This window comes from Vicugna pacos, chromosome 33, assembly GCF_048564905.1.
Source record: "Vicugna pacos chromosome 33, VicPac4, whole genome shotgun sequence".
NCBI lineage: Eukaryota > Metazoa > Chordata > Mammalia > Artiodactyla > Camelidae > Vicugna > Vicugna pacos.
Window position 1 is genome coordinate 17,016,367 of NC_133019.1, and position 20,658 is coordinate 17,037,024.

Genomic DNA, 20,658 nt, shown 5'->3' on the forward strand with positions numbered 1-20,658 from the left:
GCTGGGAAACCTCTAGTAATAATTCTGTCCTTTGTTACTCCTTCCCCTCTTTTCCTTCAATGAGTGAATCAGATGGGGATAAAGAATATTCTCTGATCACACCCTTTGTAGAACTCAGTTGGAAGTATTCCTCCCCCCACCCCAATATGGTCTTCAAGTGCCTAATACATGGTACTTATTGTGGGTCCCAAAAGCTTAGTTCTAAATTATTTTCCACAAAGGAAAACCTCCCAGCTATAGATTGATTCCCTAAACCCAGCAAGTGGTCTCAGAGATGCCACTGTAACATGCACAGGTACAGGTGACCTAGATCATTCAACACAAATTCCAAACGCACACCATTAAAACACCAGAAGAACTTCTCAAGGATGAGTTTGAGTGAGTTACAGCGTTATCTTTGAATATGAAAGACAGTACTTTTTTGTTGTTGTTAAATGCATCATTTGTTCTGTGAACACCAAAGTGAAGGGTAAGAAACCAAAGTGAAGTATACAATGTACAGTAGAGAAAACATTAATTGTAAAAATTAACTTGTAATGTTAAATTGCAAAAGGCAAGTCATTTACGACTAACTAGAATTTGCATTTCATTGTATCTTTGGGAGAGGCACAGCATTGTAGAATACATCCCATAAATCCCTCACAATCCTTTTCCATGTACAGGATACCGAGTGTATCAGGCAACATGCTGTAATCAGACGTCATTAACCTCTGAGCTCTCTAGAGGTAACGTAGAGCCAATTTTGTATTTTATAGTTAAATATACATATATAAATAAAATCAGGAATGAAATAACCTCCATTCCATTAGCAATATGCAGGCTTATAAGTCTCAGGACATAGTTACAAAAACAATTCGGTTCTTTCAAATTGTTAGTTATTTTTACCCAGTACAATATTTAATACCTCTTCCTGATTGATGTCTTACGGTTATTAGTTCCATCTAACATGTCTTACCTGAGTTGAATTGCTGCCATCCAAGGCAATGGTTGCAGTAGATGCTTTGAAATTTAGATTTTTAAAGCTTTTCTTCAAAGATCATTAAAAAAAGAAAGAAAACTCATATATAAAAGCCATCAATATACATTGCCTCCTGAAATAAGATTTTTAAAATGCCGTTTATTTTGTAGGTGGCACAATTAAAAAATTTAAAATAACGAGAAAAAATATGTGTGGCCTGGTTCTGTCTAAAAAAAAAAAAAGAATGCTTGTCCCTGGGGTTGCTGTTGGTTTGGCCTACAGTTACTAGAGAAACTCCAAGGATCTCATTCCCTTTATGGTTCATGTCTAGACATGCCTGGAGACCAGGGAGACCCATGATTTAATCCAAGTAAGAATGCTTGGGGTGTTTTAAATGCTCACACAGAAGATTGCATTTGTTTTAGACAGCATCAGGAAGGTACCTCTCAGGGCAATTGTTTACTGTTGTATTTAATTTCTGGGCATTTGGTGATTAGGGAGATGAGGAAGGCACGCTAAGGAAAGGAGGGGCGATAGGTCGTTAGGAAGAAACCAAGAAGAGTGTAGACAACAAACACTTTCTGCTTTAGGTTTGGCAAATTTGTATTGGCTAAATTTACCACTCCTAGATTAAAAACTAGAGTGATAGGAGTTGGGAATTTACAAAGGATGGAGACAACTTATTCTGTGGTTTCAACACACACAAACACACCGTCTGAACATTTTCTATCTTCCATAGCTTTTGTTAGGGAGGATGGAGTGAAGAATCAGACTGGTGAGACATTATCGGCGTTTAGAGCTTCTTTTTAAAACTTTTTTAAATGCATGCTTTCTCTTAGGAAATATAAAACCATGTTTTGATTTTTATGTAGGTCAATAAATGTCACATTACCTTATTCTCATTCCTGATACTACATCTAGGAACTAGGTTATATGTTGAAGCAGACTGGATTGAAGTCAACTTGGAGCCTTTGAAGAACTAAAACTCAGTGACTCTGTTTCATTATGAGAGGAGATTTTCTTTCAAGCTTAAGTGAACCGCCAACAATTTTTCTAATTTAATACTTCGGATTCCATTTCATTGTACCTTCATTAGTAGGAGTGCATTAGATTCTTAATTAGCTTGGTTTCCATTTATTGATTAATCAATACTGTTGCTTTCCACATGAAACTGTTAATTTAATCTATCTTTTAGTACATCAGAAGCCATCTGAAAAATAAGTTTCACAATGAAAGTTGCTTGAGCTCTTAGCTATGATTTAGCAGCAGGAGCAAACTTGTTGCATATTTACCGTATTTAGAGAACACAGTTTAGGGATCTATGGTCTAGTCAGAGAGGCAGACAATTTGTATACACAGATAATTAAGATAGTTCTAGTATATTAATTTTATTGATACATGCACTGTAATAAGTTATATATTATTCGTATATTTATATAATAAATAATTATTTTAAGTACCAAGATGGTTAGATTAACAGGTGCTTCAAGACTCCCAAATACTAATGAAGCTTTATTATTGCCAGCATTTAGGAAAAAGGAAAAGGAAAATCACCGAAGATTGGGACATGGAGAAGGCTGTATGAAAAATATGGGCTCGAGCTGGGTTTAGAAGGAAACGTAGAACACAGTAGATAAAGGGAGAAGATGGAGAGTGGATGTTCTCAGTGGCAGGAGCAATTTATGAAGGAAAAACACCAGCAAACTCATGGAGACTGTAACGTCCACAGCTAACGAGAGGGCAACGAGTGCGTCCCCAGTGGGAAAATAAAATTAGAGAGTCAGGTAAGTAGGCAATAGATAGTGGAGGACTTTGGATGTTAGGCCAGGGAATTTTAATCTCATTCTTCTGTCTGAGGGGACTATGATTTATATGATGTGTTGTTTTGTGGAGATGAATGAAGTGGCATAGATTAGAAAAGGCAGAGAGAGGAGACAAAGTCCATTTAGGAGATAATTTTAATAGCCTAGGTGTGGAGCTGTGTAGAAAATATGATATGAATGAAAGAGACTTTGTGAAGACTTCACAGGACTTGGCGACTGGTTACAGCGAACAAGGAGAGATCAAACTTAGCCTCCGGGTTTCAGTGATGAATAGAGATGCTGGGAGGCAGATCTAGTCAGAGGAGGATTATGATGTATTTAGGTTTAGCTGTGTTTAGCTGTGAGTAATGGAAGGACATCGTAGTGGTGTTAGGTATTTGGAGCTGGACCGCTGGAAAGAGGCTGAAACTGAAAGGAGAGATTTAGTAGTTTTCTGAAGCTGTACTGGTTGAAGTTACAAGGATAAGTGAGATCTCCAAGAGAGGCACATTGTCTTATTTTTCATTGAGCCTCGAGCACCTGTCCACTCAGGACAGACTGGGTGCCTATCAGCAATGTGCTGTTCTTGCACAGAGAATAGAACGAGGAAAGCGGGAGGTTCAGGACCAACTTTGGGAGCATCTGCTTCCTATTTAGGGGCTGGCAGGGGGAAGTAAACCTTGAGAGGAGATAGTCCGCAAGGAGAAGCAGAAGAGAGGACTCACAGAAGCCGTGCTGTTTTTTGTTTGTTTGTTGTTTTAATTGAAGTATAATCAGTTTACAATGTTGTGTCGATATCTGGTGTACAGTATAATGCTTCCATCATCCATATACATACATATATTCGTTTTCATATTCTTTTTCATTATACGTTACTACAAGATATTGAATATGCTGTGTTATACAGAAGAAACTTGTTTATCTACTTTATATACAGTAGTGTGTATCTGCAAATCTCAAACTCTCAATTTATCCCTTCCCACCCTGACAGCCATAAATTTGTTTTCTATGTCTGCGAGTCTGTTTCTGTTGTGTAAGTAAGTTCAGTTGTGGTTATTTATTTATTTATTTATTTATAAGCCATGCTGTTTTAAACAGGGTCATAGACGCATGTGAATTCAAGGGAGAATGCTGCCTCGCCACCACCACATCACAAGGTGAGGTCAGTGGAATGAGCCAGAGGGCAGGGGATGACCCACTGGCTCCACCGGGAGGTTTGTGTCAGGGCTTGATCCAGTGAGTCAGTCAAGGGGCAATGAACTTCTCTAGGCTGTTCGTCAGCAGATGAACTTTCCCGACTGCTTCTCACCACTGATTAACCTCTGTCACCGCTCCAAGAAACCTCAGGTGGATTTTCAAGGTTTTTAGAGAGAATCTGAGTATTTTAGGGATCCAGTATACTCAACAAATCGTCTGGGTGCACAAAGTGAAGAAAGTCTGTTCTCCTCAAGAGGTCTGTGAAACCAAAATAAGGAAAATGAGAGGTTATCTTGTTTATTCATTTACGAGAATGAAAGTACTTTAAAAATGCCATTCTCTAAAACATCATTCTGTGTCTACTTATCCTTTTTCTTCTTGTCTATCTTTTTTATTGAAATGTAGTCAGTTACAATGTTGTGTCAGTTTGTCTAGTTATTCTTGTTTTAATTTTTATTTTCCCATTTGGTACTTAAGTCTTTTTTTTTCCTAGGCAGAATTGATATTTTTTAGTTTTTAAAAATCAATAACTCTCATTTGTTATCTTTCTTTCCTCAACATCCATAGAGTATCTCTCAAGGGTTTCATCACGCTTACATTTAGTCAAGTTCATTTGGTTCTTCTCTTTTAGCTCATCTATAGCTTGTTTAAATCACAAGCTCAAATCCTACTTCCTGGGGAAAATCTTCCTTGGTGCCTTTAGTTCACCCTGACAGTTCTCTTGTCTAACTCTTTGCGCTCAATATATTCACTCCACGATTTGTATCTTCCATTAGTAAGATAGTATTATTATCCAATACTCAAATTGCATTTTGAAATCAGCATTTTATTATAATAGTAGAGAGGGCTGTTATATATAACACACATTTATTACTTTAGTACAGAATATTGTACATAAGTTTTCTCATACCCTGAATTATTTTTAGTGCATCACTTGGTTTCCAACTTCATGCATGAGATAATATATATGTATATATATATATATGTATTTTGTGCCCTCTAGCACAATGCCACTTACCATTATGTGTGCTCAATAACACACATGGAAAATACAAATAAAGTAGGAAAAAGTCTTGTGGTAAATAAAACACTTGTATGGTAACTATATGAAGAAGAGGAATCATATAGTTTAAAATTCATTTAGTTTATCAGTGAATGAGTTTCACTTAGTAGATTAGGGAGCTCTAAATTTAATTTCTTTTGGATTCAAATTAATATTACATGAGCAGAATTTTATTAGGTAACATTTTGGCATATGTAGTTCTTTTTAACAATTAATGTGACTTCCTTTGGATGTGGTTTGAATATAATGGAAGTGAGTTCATGTGTAGGTTTTAGGATAGTTTGTTGCTTTAGAAAATGGTGCAATTTAGTTGCTATTGTCAAGAAAAAATACCCTTTTTGTCAGAAGTGGAATTTTGGCTAAAACATCTACATTTTTCTCCTCATCAGCAATGATGTGCATTTGCAAAAGGATGGATGAGCCTCTGGATGTAATTTGCAACTTAAGGAAGGGAAACTAATGAAATCAAATAGGTCTGATTTGAAGGCTGGCTATGACATCCAAAGCCCAGTCAATTTAATGTTCAATTTAGATGATATTTAAAATTATTTTGCCTATTTTAATCACATATGCATAAATAATTTCATTTTATAGCTGAAGTTTAGCTAAGATTAAGAAGACACATGTAGAGTCAGATTTTCAAGGTAAATCTTTATTGGTGAACCTTTGGGCTTAAAGATACCTTAGCGACCAAGCTGAATTCCCCTCATGTTAACATGAAGATATGCAATTCTGGAAACTGTTACTTTCTACCAAGTCATTTTGGTCACATTCATGTTTGAAAACATGTGAATCTGTTTCAGACTTAGTAAGAAGGTAAAATATTTCTTTTTTTTCTTTAGAAGGACAGGATTTTCTTTAATTGAAATATAGTTGATTTACAACAGAATAGTAGTTTCAGGCGTCCAGCATAGTGATTCAGTATTTTTTACAAATTATATTCCATTAAAAATTATTACAAGATAATGGCTATCATTCCCTGTGCTGAACAATATATCCTGTTGTATAAGCAATAAGGATATATTGCATCTATGTTACACGTAGTCATTTGTATTAAAATATGCGTTTGATCCTCTCCTTTCTGTTCTTCATCCATGTTCTGAATGACCAGAAACCTCATGTATCCACTGTTTTCTGTGATGCACACCGCCCCCACCCCCTGCCCCCAGCCAGGCTTTCTCTGCTTTTCCAAACCTCTCCAGACAGAACGTTATTGTTTTGTTTTACTTTGTATAACCCATCTGACATTTTCGAAAGGAAATCCTGGAAAGACAATGTCTGTTTTTTTTAACACCTTTATTATGTTATGATTCCTATACATTAAACTACACATATTTCAGATGTACAGTTTGATGAATTTGAATAGGTGTAAAGACAATGTCTTAATCAAGGGAATAAATGTCTTAGAATGGGAATTGTAGATATTACATAAAAAAAGTGGCAGAATGGTTTTTTTTGTCTTCAAAACTCCATTCTATTTAAATATGGGGTTGGCTTAGGATGACTGGGACTGAAACTTCTGCTAAATTCTAACATCCTTTCAATGGACATTACTACTTGGGTGTTTAATTGCCATCAAGCATTCAGTATACCTCAGTTGGAACCAACCAAGGGTTACATGGGCTCTTCTGCTGAACTCAGTTATTTCAATGATGACATTATTGTCTTGGTTACTAATGCTTGAAACTTGAAGTAATTTTTAGTATTCCATTTCTCAAACTCTGCATCCAAATGGTCATGTGTATATATCGGATTTCTTTCTCTAGGTCATAAACCTCTTGAAAGAAAAGCTGAAATTTGTTTAAGCCCACAGCACTTAGCAGTATCTAATATATAGTACATATTCAGGAAATAGTTGCTGAAATCACTGAGTAAATGTTCATTTTAGCAGAAGGGAGAGTTGCCATCAACGTGTAGGAGGTGATTTAAATAAGATGTTTACAATCATCATAGACAAGTAACTGAAGGAAGTCTCTCATGATGTTTAGTTTCTATTTGATTGTTCTTTCCTGAAATCTAAGTACATTGTTATTCTACTGTTTCTATTCATAACCTCCAAGGCCTGCCTGGACCTGTTACAGAAAATAATGCTAGGAAAGCATTCAAAGCCACCAGCAAATGTGTTTCATGGACTCAAAGTGCAATAGAGTGGTATATCATCTGGGAAGGTGACATACTGAAAGCATTATTAAACACCTGGCACTATTTTAATATTGTAAATGCAAACACAAAGCATTTGAAAAGGAAAAAAATTGTGTATGTGCTAATGTATACATTGCCTTTAGTTCTGAAGAAAATTTTATTTCAGCAGTATATGAGTAGTTGTCCGGATTTTCAGTTTTGTTACTTCTAATGTAAATTCTGAAAATAATCTTTGCAAAAGTTATCTTGGCAAAGGCTAGAAAAGATGAGAATAAATGATGCAACTTGGTCGTAATTGTCTTTGTTAAGCTTAAGGCATCCCTAAGCAATCAAAAGTATAAAATAAAAATCTCCTTGATAGCTAGGAGATATCTATGTTAATGAGATTCCACTTTTGCTGCACATCAGGATCACGTGGAAGTCTTTTTAAAAACTCCTGGTGCCCAGGTTGCAGCCATCCCAGTTAAATCAGAATGTCTGGAGGGTAGGAGCCAGGCATCAGTATTTTAAAAAGATACTCAGGTGATTCTAAGTGCAGCAGTTTGGGGACCCCCACCATGGAGTAAGGGGAATGAGAAGCTGAAATACGTCACATAGAGCGTAAGTGGAAGGACATTAAGGTCCTACTCTCACCTGTGTCTTATTTTCATATGTTCTGGGCTTATAATAAACACTTACTGAATTGAATTGCACTAGCCTGATTAAATCGTGTCATTTTACTAGATATCGAGGTGCTCAGCCATCCCTTTCCATTATATGGTCCTTATATTATCATTTCTCATACCTCTTAAGCATCAACGATGTTACACTAGCCAGTGCACCTCTTAGTATTTGTCCTCCATTTCAGTTCATCACAGATGGAAGGTTGTAATCACTACACTACTCCAGCACGCCAGGAACCATCTATACCCATATTCTACCACCACTAGTCATGAGGGAGGTTTTTATTCCAGCCAACAAGAGAGGAATCCACTTCCCAAGTCCCGTCATAGAATCTGCTTCCTTAAAACATTCCTGGTACAAGCTGTCTTAGACTGGGCTCCTTAGAAACAGACTGTGAGATGGTGAGTTGCACGCAGAAGTTTTACTGGAGTGTTTTCTTGAGAGACACACCCATAAGGGAGTGAGAAAGATAGGACTGGGCAGAGGGAGAGGTGGACCAGTGGTCTGGTTGCAGGTGAAGCCTCTGCCTGTCTTCCGGGGAACTCTGGAGATGGGATGGCCCTTCAGAGTGTCTGCAGATTGAGCCATGGAGGCAGGTGTTTGTACCCTCGACTAGCCAGTCAGTGGTTGCAGGCCCCTCCTTGGGCAAGGGATAACTACCGTGGTCTGGTTTCTGAGAGCAATTCCCAATGAGAGATGCAGCTTTGAGCCATCATCATCTGACAGTGCCAGCAGCTGGGGGCTGATTGTGTTGACCCTGAAGAGGGGAGTGACTTACCTTTGGCCAGTGGGAGCTCTTCATGTTGACTCTCATGTCTTTTGATGTGACCCACTGGTTTTGTAAAGCTTTCTTGCTTTCTGGCATAATACATTCCAGGCTCATCTAATACATTCCCTGAATTAGAACTGGAATCAGCCATTTCTCCAAGGATTTTTTTTTTTAAGTGGCTGTAATTAGAGGCCACAAAATGAATGTTAGGGTTATCTATTGATTCTAGGCCTTTTCAGGGGACAGAACTAAAATACATATATTAGTATGTGGAAAAACACGTTCATATTAATATTGCCATTCCAAATTTAACATTAAAGGATTTTTACTTAATTTCTTTGAGTCTGTACTTCTATTCCTTTTTTTCTTATATTGAAAATCTTAGTTCATAACAATGTTAAAGTAAATATTTGTATGACCCTAGTCTATTCCCTCCTCCCTCATATATGTAGTTTCAAATAATAATACTAATATTACTGTAAACAAGCTACAGAGTGACCTTTAAAAACATACTTTTGTAGCTCTTTCTAGAATATATTCCGATGTGTTCTAGAATTACTTGAGAAATACTTCTTTGTGTAGTTGTCACTAGATATAATATTATCTTGTTAGGGAAATAGAAGCCTAGTAGATCCCCAAATTAAATTGATTTTCCATTCATTTTGAACTTCTAAGTGAAACTTATTTTACGATAGAATTAATTGGTTGACGTGAAACTGATGGTAGTGAAAGAACACCATTTTGGAGAGGAACCTCTTAGGAGTCTGTCAAAGGACTCTTCCTGATCTTAATACCATTCAGTTTGTTTCTGCGTTACTTGCAGGAGGAGACACATGCTTGTCAAATTCACAGATAACAGGTAGCCAGAAAGATAAGAGAATTTATTGGGTGACAAAATCAGAGTCACACATAATCTTGGTTCCCTAGTGATGGTCTAAATTTAGCACAATGGAATGTGACAGGGACAGCAGCAGTAGTCTTATATTCCACTCAATCCACAAAGCATTAGGAAAGACATGATGAAAAGATAAATATAAACTTATATTCATTAACAAGGGGGGCCACCACTTTTTAAGCACTTACTATATCCAGGCATTTTGTTAAGTGCTTTATATAATTTTAACATTGAATCTTGACAAACACTTGGTAAGACAGTAAGCAGTAAGAGATGGTTATTGTACTACTAGTGTAGTAATAGCTGAGATCTATAGAGCGTTCGCTGAGGACCAGGTGCTGTTCTAGGCATTTTCCACTTAGTTCTCATAACAACCCTGCGAAATAGGCACTGTCGCTCTCTTCTTTATATAGATGAAGAGACTGGGGCCCAGAGAAGTTAAATAACTTGCTAAGGTCACACAGTACACGGAGCTGGGATCCAAATCCAGCAGTCTGATTCCAAGGCTTTAGGTACACTACTTACCCACCTTTTTACAGATGAGATTTTGAAGATGAGAGAAGTTGAGAAACTTCTCTAAGTTTCTAGTAAGCTACAGGACTGGGATTCAATCCCAAGATGCTTGATTTTATAGCCGATTTCTTAAGTATTTCTACTGCCTTCCTGTAACGACTACCAGCTGGGCACTAGACCAGATGCAATTCATTATTGATTGTAAGCTTGATAACAACCCTAGGAGGTCACTGTGGTCCCTCCCGTCTCACAGATGGGAAACTGAAAGTTCAAGAAGTTAAGCAGGTTGCCCAGGGTTACACAGATGGTGGGAGAGCTGCAGCTTCTATCCAGGTCTGTCTGACTCCAAAGCCCAGCTTCTTACACATTACATTGTAAGGGAAGGGCCGATTTGACAAAACCATAGCATTAGTGAAAAAGACTACTTGCAAGTTCAGTGTGTGAAGCAGAAGTGTGACTCCCCTGCCACCAAGGTGAGTGCCACCTGAGGCTGTGTTCTAGAAATACAGGGTTCAGAGCCAGGGAGGTAACAGTCTCACTATTCTGTCATGACAGAGCAAGCCTGGACCATTGTGTGGGAGTCTGCCCTCCACGCTTTAAAAGAGGGGTCCTGACACCTGAAACTCACCCAGATGTGAGCGCCGAGCTTGATGAAATGTCTAAGTAGCAGATCTAGGGGAAGAAGATTTGAAAAGCTGAGAATAGTTAGCCCCCCCCCCCCCCACCAAAAGGAGACCCAGGGGAGGCTGAATAGCTAGTATGTGGAGTCTCTTTACGTGGTGGAGGATCAGGTAAAACCCCTGTGGTTCCAGAGGGAAAAACTAGTCCTCACACATAGAGAATCAAAGAGTTGGATTCGGCTTCTCAAGGGGAGGAAGGGCTGCCTGGTATTTGGAACGTTTTAGAAACGAAATGGGCTTCCTTCTAAGAGAATGAATTCCTTTTCACTGACGAACAACCTGAATGACCACTTATCTTGGGTGTTAAAGACTTAATAAGTCAGGTAGAGTGGTTCTTAATTTTAGTGGGTATAAGAATCACCTGGGGGGACTTGTTAACTACTAGTCCTCAGGCCCCACCTTTAAAAACATTGATTCGGTGGATCTGAGATCAAGTCCTGGAATCTGCATTCTTAACAAGCAGCTCAGTGGGTCCAGGTCAGGTGGATCAGTGACCTACACTTTGAGAACAAGGGAGCCGAGATAAACCCTGAGCTCTCTTTCACTTATTTTACAAATAAGCATTTTAGTGAAAAAAGTTTGTAGTTGACATAATGACTGCTCACAGGAAGTGTCTTCAGTTTTACAAAAGAGCCAAGACAAAATCCTTTCGTACGTTGACGGTTCCAGTGAAAGAAATGAAATTATTGGAATGCAGGATCTTAGGATGTGGAAGGGGAAGGCTTGATTCTCAATCTGTGTCATGAAAGATAAGACTTGAATTGCAAAGTGGAAGATAGAAACCGAGTTTGAAAATCTTTAAACACTTTAAATAAGGAACCCAGTCTGCATTTAACGAGGAGCAGGCTGATGGGGACCTGGAAGAAGCTGTCAATTTTCCTGAACGACAGCACCTGTGAGGCTAACCCCTATCAGGCTTTGGGGCCCCAGCTTATATAAACTGCAGCCTGACACTCACAAAACAGGTGTGGTGAGAGTGTCTTCTAGTTCTGGCCCGCTTTTTGTTGGGGCTAGAGAGCTTTTGCTGGCAAGTACAATATATATATATTTTAAAAATAATTCTTTATTTTCATTAAAAATTTTTTTTTCTTTTCTGTCTTTTTTTTATTTTAGAGGGGGCAGGTAATTAGGTTTATTTCTTTATTGATTTTAAGGGAGGTACTGGGGATTGAACTCAGGATATTGTACATGCTAAGCACGCACTCTACCACTAGAGCTCTATACCTCCCCTCATATATTTGATTAATCTTAACTTTTACTTAAAGTGCTTAACCTGAGAGCCACATTCTAGAACTGCTTACCCTGAAATGTTTTTGCTCTCTGTAAATATGTTTTTAAACAGTGGTGCTTGATGTAATTTACTCTCCCATATCAGGACTTATAAAAACACTTAATTTGTATGATTCATGTGTTACTTGAGTGTATTACAGGGTTTAAAAGATTTTTTTTCTTTGAAAATCATTAGAAACTGGTTAGTTGAGTTGATTGATAGTGATGATTGATTTTGGGTTCATTTAGGACTGGCAAGTGATTTCTGTTTTAAATTTAAGGTATGTGAAATTTCCAAGTTGCAGTTACATGTCGATAGTAAGTGAGACCCTTGTTTCTGCTTAATTTCTTCTTGCTTCCTTCTAATGGTTGCAGGCCTCCTTGCAGACTTTTCTTGAATCATGAGGGATGAAATTGCAACAACAGTCTTCTTCGTCACAAGATTAGTGAAAAAACATGATAAATTGAGTAAACAGCAAATAGAAGACTTTGCGGAAAAGCTGATGACAATCTTGTTTGAAACGTACAGAACTCACTGGCACTCTGATCGCCCTTCTAAAGGGCAAGCCTTCAGGTGAGAGCTGGGATCGGGTACGCACGGTGCAGGGAAGTACCACAGCAGTAACCACCTGCAGTGATTTTGTTGGCAGCCTATAAGTGATGAAAACTTGATGGGCTCAAAATTTGTTTGAACTTGGGCTTGAAAAATAGGAGATGTGGTAGGTGACTGTCCAGTCGAAAACTATGGAACAAACCTCCTTATGTGAGGTGGAATAAGCAATTTCTAATTTGTGTTTATTAAGAATATGCAGTGAGCCTTTGGGGAACTAACTGTGTGACTTAGTAATGAAACTCACATTCTGAATTGCTGTGTAAAAAGTCAATGATATGTATTTTTTCCTTAGGTTTTTTTGGGGGGTGGGGGGAGGTAATTAGGTTTATTTATTTACTTTAATGGCGGTACTAGAGATTGAGCCCAGGACCTCATGCATACTAGGCACACCCTCTACTACTGAGCTATACCCTCCCCTAACATCTATATTTTATTTTTTATTGAAGTATGGTCTGTTTATAATGTTGCATTAATTTCTGGTGTACAGCATAGTGATTCAGATATATATATTATATATATAATACATATAATATATATATATATATACACACCTTTTCATTATAGGCTATTACATGGTATTGAATACAATGCCCTGTGCTATATTTTACTCTTACATGTAAAACTATGGAGGGTGGGGAAGGGGTCAGGAGAAGGTGGGAGTGAGATGGGATCTGAGGGTATTGCAGTCCTTTGCCTACAACATGATTCTCCAGCCAAAGCACCTGTCACCACGTCTTTGTTTCCCTTTCCTTGTTTTTAAAGGTGTATCAGGATAAACAATAATCAGAATAAAGATCCTATTCTAGAAAGGGCTTGTGCTGAAAGTAATGTGGATTTTTCTCACCTGGGACTTCCAAAGGAGATGACCATATGGGTCGATCCCTTTGAAGTGTGCTGTAGGTGAGTAATCTCTTTGGAGTCAGTGTGTGTGCTCTGTGACCCTTGGAAACCTTGGGTTATTTAGTTAGGTCTATGCACCTTTGTGAAAGGTGATACTTCAAAGCCCTGGATTAGCAGCGAGGGCACAGGTTGGTTAACATTTTAAATGCAAACTCTATCAGACAACACAGACTTCCATTAGGGTGGATGGAGCGGGAAGCACGAAGATTTTTGCAAAGTATTTGAAATTTGACTTTAATCACTGCATACTATGCTGTAGATGACAATGTTCAATTACAACGTTCAAGTATTACTAGTGGCATCAAAGGGGAAGAGAGTCATCCACCATTAGCAATTCAGTCCATTAGTTGAATCAGAAGAAAATTAGCCTGTCTTCATCTTAGTTAATCCCGAAGGCTTTTATAGAATCCTGCCCCGCCCCCAGTTATGACATTATACTAGCTGACGGTCATAATGTCTCTCGATTTGCTTTGCTATTAAGCCATTTCAATTTGTTTTTGTAGCTAAAGTATAGCTGACTTACAATGTTACATTAGTTTCAGGTGTACAACATAGTGATTCACAATTTTTACTGATTCAAAATTTTTATAGATTATAAAAGTTATAAAATACTAGCTATATTCTCTGCACTGTACAATATAGCCTTGTAGCTTATTTTATGCTGTCTATCTTGTCCCTCCCCACTTGTGACCACTAGTTTGTTCTCTATATCTTGAGTCTATTTCTGTTTTGCTATATGTATTTGTTTGTTTTACTTTCTAGATTCCACATATAAATTATAATATACAGTATTTGACTTTCTCTATATGACTTATTTCGCTAAGCATAATATTCTCTAGGTCCATCCACATGGCTGCAAATGGCAGAATTTCATTCTTTTTTATGGCTGAGTAATATTCCATTTATGTATACATCACATTTTCTTTATCCATTCATCTGTTGATGGACACTTGGGTTGTTTCCACATTTTGCCTACTGTAAATAGTGCTACTATGAGCATTGGGGTGCATGTATCTTTTCAAATTAGTGTTTTGATTTTTCCTGGATATATGCCCAGGAGTGGAATTGCTGGGTCATGTGGTAATTCTACTTTCATTTTGAGGAAACTCTATACTATTTTCCATAGTGGCTGCACCAATTTACATTCCCACCAGTAGTGTACAAAAGTTCCTTTTTCTCCATGTTCTTGCCAGCATTCATTATTTGTAGACATTTTAATGATAGCCATACTGACAGGTGTAAGGCGATAGCTAACTGTAGTTTTGATTTGCATTTCTCTAATAATTAATGATGTTAAGCATCTTTTCATGTGCCTGTTAGCCATCTGTTTGTCTTCTTTGGAAAAATGTCTATTCAGATCTTCTGCCCATTTTTTGATTTTTTTTTTTGATGTTGAGCTGTATGAGCTGTCTATATATTTTGGATATTAACCCCTTGCCGGTCATATTGTTTGCAAATATCTTCTCTCACTCCAAATGTTTGTCTTTTCATTTGTCAGTGGTGTCCTTTACTGTGCAAAAGCTTTTAAGTTTAATTAGGTCCCGTTTGTTTTTGTTTATATCTTCTAATTCTTTGTTAATATCTTCTAATTCTTTCTTAAACTTCTCACTTCTCTCCTAAGTTCTTTGTTCATCTTTATGATCATTACCTTGAACTCCTTATCAGGTAGATTCCCTTTTTCCAATTCACTTAATTCTTATTCTGCGGTTTTATCCTGTCCTTTGGAACATGTTCCTCTGTCTCTTCATTTTGCCTAGTTTGTCTTTATTTCTATGTATCTGATTTGTTGATAACATTTCCTGACCTTGGAGAAGTGGCCTTTTGTAGGAGATGTTGTATGCATTCCAGCAGAACACTCCCCTCTGGTCACCAGGGCTGTATGCTCTCAGGGTGCCCTCTGTGTGGGCTGCATGGGTCTTTATGTGGTGTGGACTGACTAATGTGGGCAGTCTGGTAGGCATGGCTGGTCCCTGGTCTGGTTGGTAGCCAGGCCTTGCCTTGTATGGAGGCTGCCAGCTGCTGATTGATGGGGTTGGGTCATGAGGCAGCTGGCTGTTCAACCCTTGGCAGGGGGTCTGGGGCTACTGCTGGCCCCCTGGTGGGCAGAATTGGGTTCTGCAGTGGGTGGTTGTAGGGTGGAAGTTGCCAGATCTAGTGTCAGCCTGCTGGTGGGTAGGGTCAGTTCCTGATACAGCTGGCTGTGGGTTCTGGAGTGTCCCAAAGTTGGTGCTGGCCCACTGGTGAGTGGGGCTGGATGCCGGGGTGGCTGACTGAGGGGGTCCAGGGTGTTCTGGAGCTGGTGTTGGCTTGTGGTGGGTAGGGCTGTGGCCCAGAGGGCCCCGGGTACAGTGCTGGCTCACTGGTGGGTGGAGTTGGGGCCTGGGGTCTCTGGCTACAGGGACCTAGGGGTCACAGAGCTGGTGTCAGCCTACTGGTAGGTGGGATTGGATCCTGTGGCCGCTGGCTGAGGGACCCAAGGTATCCCAGAGGTGGCGTCTGCCCACCAGTGGGCAGGTCAGGGCCCAGGGGATGCTGCAGCTGGTGCCTGCCCACCGGTGGGTGCAGCCAGGTCTGGGGCTAGTGCAGGTCCTGGCTCCTCTGGCTGCAGGGACCTGGGGGCAGCTCCCTGACACAGGCGGCTGTCTCAGAGCTGGTGTTGGCCTGCGGGTGGGGGGACTGGGTCCTGCCATGACAGGCTGTGGGGCTGTGGTGGTCCTGGGGCTGGTGTTAGCTTACTGGTGGGTGAGGCTGGGACCCAGGGGGTCTTGAGGATGGTGCCTGCCCACTGGTGGGCAGAGCTGGGTCTTGGGGTCTCTGTCTGTAGCACCCTGGGGGTCCCGGGCTAGTGTTTGTGTGTTGGTGTGTTGGTGTGTGGAGCCAGGTCCGGTGGACAGGGCTGTGGCCTGGGGCAGCTGTAGGTTCAGGGGGGCTTAAGGCAGTGTGCCTGCTGCTGGGTGGGGCTGTGTCCTGGTACTAATAAGCTAGAAGGAGGATTCCACAGTGGAGCTGGCCAGCACCAGTGTCCACGTGGCAGAAGGAGCTCCCAGATGGCTGCTGCCAGTGCCTGTGTCCCCAGGGTGAGCTTCAAAGCCTCCTGCCTCTCTGGGAGGCTCTCCAAGATGAGCAGGTGGGTCTGACCCAGATGTCTTTCAAATGACTGCTTTTGCCCAGAGTCCTGGAGTGTGTGAGACTTTGTGTGTGCCCTTTAAGAGTGGCACCTCGATTTCCCACAGCCCTCTGACTCTCCTGAAATTAAGCCCTGCTGGCCTTCAAAGCCAAACATCCTGGGGCTCATCTTCCTGGTTCAGGACCCCTGGCCTGGGGAGCTGGATGTGAGACTCAGACCCATTGCTCCTTGGGGAGACTGCCTGTAATTGTAATTATCCCTGTTTGTGTGTTGCCCACGCGGGGGTGTGGGTTTTGACTACACAGTGACTCCGCCCCTCTTACCTGTCTCCTTGTGGTTCCTTCTTTACATCTTTAGCTGTAGAAGATCTTTTCTGCTAGATTCCAGTCTCTCATCAATAGTAGCTCTCTAAATAGTTGTAATCTGGGTGTGCCTCTGAGAGGAGGTAAACTCAGGGTCTTCCTACTCCACCATCTTGGCCAAGCTCTCACATTTTTTTCCTCTTTTTAAAAAATTCATATTTTTTTTAATTGAAGTGTAGTCAATTTACAATGTTTCATGTGTACAGCAAAGAGATTCAGTTATACATATACATACATATGTATATTTTCAGATTCGTTTCCGTTACAGCTCATTACAGGAAACTGAATACAGTTCTCTGTGCTACACAGTAGGTCCTAACAATTTGCTTTTTAAGTAACTCTTCTTATAAGTTATTGAGTTGTTTCCAGAAAAGGTTAGAGATAAAAACCTATGGGAAACTGAATCCTTAGTGAATGCTTTATTTTCCTTTCCTGCTCAGGTATGGTGAGAAAAATCATCCATTTACAATTGCTTCTTTCAAAGGCAGATGGGAGGAATGGAAATTATCCCAACAAATCAGCGATGCTGTCAGTAGAGCCACATTAGATTACTCCTCTGGCACGTCCTCTGATGATGAGGAAATTTGTAACAAAGAACCTCAGATAATTCCTAAAGTCAGCAATCCAAAGAGCATTTACCAGGTAAAGTGTGTTCCGTTTCGTCTCTGTACTTTTTTTTTTCTATGCTAATTCTAAAAAGAATATGCCCACTGTAAAAGTAAAAAAGGAAAAAAAAGAGAAAAAATTGGAAGACACGGAAAAACCAAAGCTATAAAAATTAAAATCACAATATTAATATTCTGGCAGAACTTTCCCTACTTTTCTTTTTCTTTCTTCTCTCTCTGTATTTCCTCTTCTTGTCTGAGTGCTCAGGACAGATACCATCTTTTTTGCCCCACTTCTTCATACAGTATTTAAAATACCTAAATTCCTTCATAATTAAATATTAGTTGACTTTTTTGGCATCAGAAATTAACATACCACTCGTAGAACATTTTGAATATTAACAACAATAAAAGATCTAGAATTCCACCTCCAGAGCAGTTTTTCTAAAAAAGTCACAGCTATGATCATAGAAAGCTATGCATCTCTATATATTGGAAATAGGTTTCATGAAACCATACTTACCCTTACTAGGCACAATGCCTCAAAACCTTATTAAATTAAATCAATGTCAGCCACCTAAATTGATTTTATGACCCACTCATGGTGGCAGCCCACAGTTTAAGAAACACTGATCTCGGGAGAATCTCTTGACAGCTTGTATGTACTTTTTGTTTTCTTAATCACATATGTATTGACATGTTAAAGCAATTTAAATACTTAATATTTTTAACCATTTGTTTCCCTCAATTTAGCTAGTGTATTATTGACAGACATCTAGGTTGTTTTCGCATTGTTGTGATATTAAAAAAGCTAACTTCTTTTTTTCAACTTAAGGTTCAGAGATGTCTGAACCTTCAGTTATTTCTGAAGATTTGATTCTCAAAAGTTGCAATTATTGGGTCATTGAGTATGGACATATTATAGGTTCTTAATAGACTGCAAAGTACTTTCTAGAAAGATGTTTTTTATTTGTAGTGTTTCACCAGCATTATGTGAAAGTGTTTGTTTTACGATTTCCCTAAAATTGGGTATCTCATTGAAAAATAGACAGCATTTGAATTAAGTCATCTATTTTATGTATCGTTAGTGAAATTATACATTAAAACAAAAACTTCATGTACCCAAATGTTTTAGGTACTTAACTGTCTTATGAATTTTTTCCTTTTTCACCTATTTATCATTTGAGCTCCTAATGTGTTGTTATAGGCTCTTCAAAGGTTAGGAATATTTTAACCCCTTGTCATATTACTGGCAAACATTTTCCCTTAACTTGTTTAGCATTCTAAACTATATATACAGTTCATATTCAGTGTATAGAAGTTTAGAATTATATAATAAAATATTTGCCCTTAGTTCTATTTTTATGCTTAGAGAGATCTTAGATCATCTAGGGACCAGATCTAAAGTGAGCTTTATTCTTTTAGAGCAATGTCCTTTCAAAGTGTGGTCTGCAAAACATTTGCAGCGGTCATCCAGGATGTTTAAGATGGGTGTTTGTAGATATCAACCTCAGGGATCCTGATGAGACAGTTTTGGGTTGAGCTAGTGAGGTGGGATCGGGTAGGGAAGAACACAGGACTAAATGCAAATTTGAGTAAATGTGTGTGTGTTTTTTTAACCATTTTTTTATTGAAGAGTAAATGTGTTTTTTAAATTTTGGGTTGGATTAAAGAATTTTGTTAAAAGATATGAAGTGACTTATTTCATACCCACCAATGCTAGCCGGCCTTCCAAAGATAATGGTCTACTTTGAATATATTCGTTTGTATCTTCTATGCTTTTGAGAGGTTTAACCTGTGATTTGTGGGTTTATATTTGATCCTTAGAGCTGGTTTATTAGTTTACAGAAAATCTTCATACTCCTTTGTTTCCCCCCTTTATTCTCCCTAGGTTGAAAACTTGAAACAGCCCTTTCAGGCTTGGTTCCAAATGCCCCACAAAAAGAACATGGGGGCTGGGTGTATGGGCCTCCTGGGAAGTGCTTATCATGCGTTGCATAAGAACCCTAAGGGTCATAGGCCAGCTGCTGTACCCCGCATGGACAGGTACCACTGGGTCAACACGAACCGATAACACAGTGGCTGGGCCCTCAGGGGGATTTATGTCCTCTGAAACAGAAGTGAGTTTAAGGTTGAGAGGCTCAGGAAGCAGAAAAAATAACCACATTAGGGACTAGGGTGCATGATGGTGAGTCCTCTCACACAGATCATGACTATGTTCTTAGCTGTACTTTTAATTCTTATTTAATTTTATATGAAGTTTTATGTACCACTAGTAAATGTACCCAATAAGGTAATAGAATGAAGATACTGACCTGTGATAAGATTCAATGAATTATGAAAAGGAACAGTTTAAATAAACGTGCTGTGTTTTTAATAAACTTCCTAGTTGAATTTGTTGTGAGAAAGTTTTAAAAGTTCTTATTTCTTTATTAGTCAGTAAAAGAAAAGTAGACCTTCACTGAGGGGAGAGTTATCCTCTTGCTAGAGTATTCTGGTTCTACTTTATTACCTGCCATCACTGTTCTATCTTATAAGGTCAGTAAGAGCTTGTTTGAAAATTACTTTTTAAGGTACAAATTTCCCTTTTAAAAATTTGGTTTATTTCTCGACCTCTTAATAGCCTTCATGATGATATTTTGTGAGTGATATAGCTCATTCTGAAGAATTCAAGCTAAGCAGAAAAAACTAGTACCAAGGAAATAAAAATCTCTCCCATCCAGCCAAAAATTACCATCATTAGCATTAAATGGTGACCATCTTCCCAGTCATGCTCTATTTATGCACAGATGTGAGAACTGATACACAATTTAATAGGAAAACCATACCACCGGAGCTGCTTGTTAGAAACTTGGATTTAACTTTGCCTGATCTTGACCAAATGGAGAAACCTAAAACGAAACTGAAAACTGTTGAAATAGTCATAAGATTTTCTACCACAAAGTAATTTTTTGAAGGATTTCTTTTATGGTTTAAAAAAAGGAACACCCGGAGGCTAAAACAGTTGTTAAAACTTAAAAAAAAAAAATACTGTATTGATTATGTTGCTATGCAAGCTACAGAATTTAGCATTCTTCATTTTTGACTTGTCCCTCATTCC

At 38.9% G+C, this 20,658-nt stretch overlaps 1 protein-coding gene across 1 annotated transcript in view; it reads left to right on the forward strand.

Annotated features, from left to right (window-relative positions):
* Nucleotides 1-4,129: 4,129 nt before the first annotated feature.
* The window catches only part of BTG4 (BTG anti-proliferation factor 4), a 29,070-nt gene continuing 12,541 nt past the window's right edge, over nt 4,130-20,658 (forward strand). The window contains exons 1-5 of the mRNA XM_006217877.2: nt 4,130-4,213; nt 12,327-12,525; nt 13,327-13,464; nt 17,394-17,595; nt 19,450-19,604. Coding sequence (XP_006217939.1) covers nt 12,353-12,525; nt 13,327-13,464; nt 17,394-17,595; nt 19,450-19,604 — 668 coding nt within the window. The 5' untranslated portion in view covers nt 4,130-4,213; nt 12,327-12,352. The remainder of the gene's footprint in view (nt 4,214-12,326; nt 12,526-13,326; nt 13,465-17,393; nt 17,596-19,449; nt 19,605-20,658) is intronic.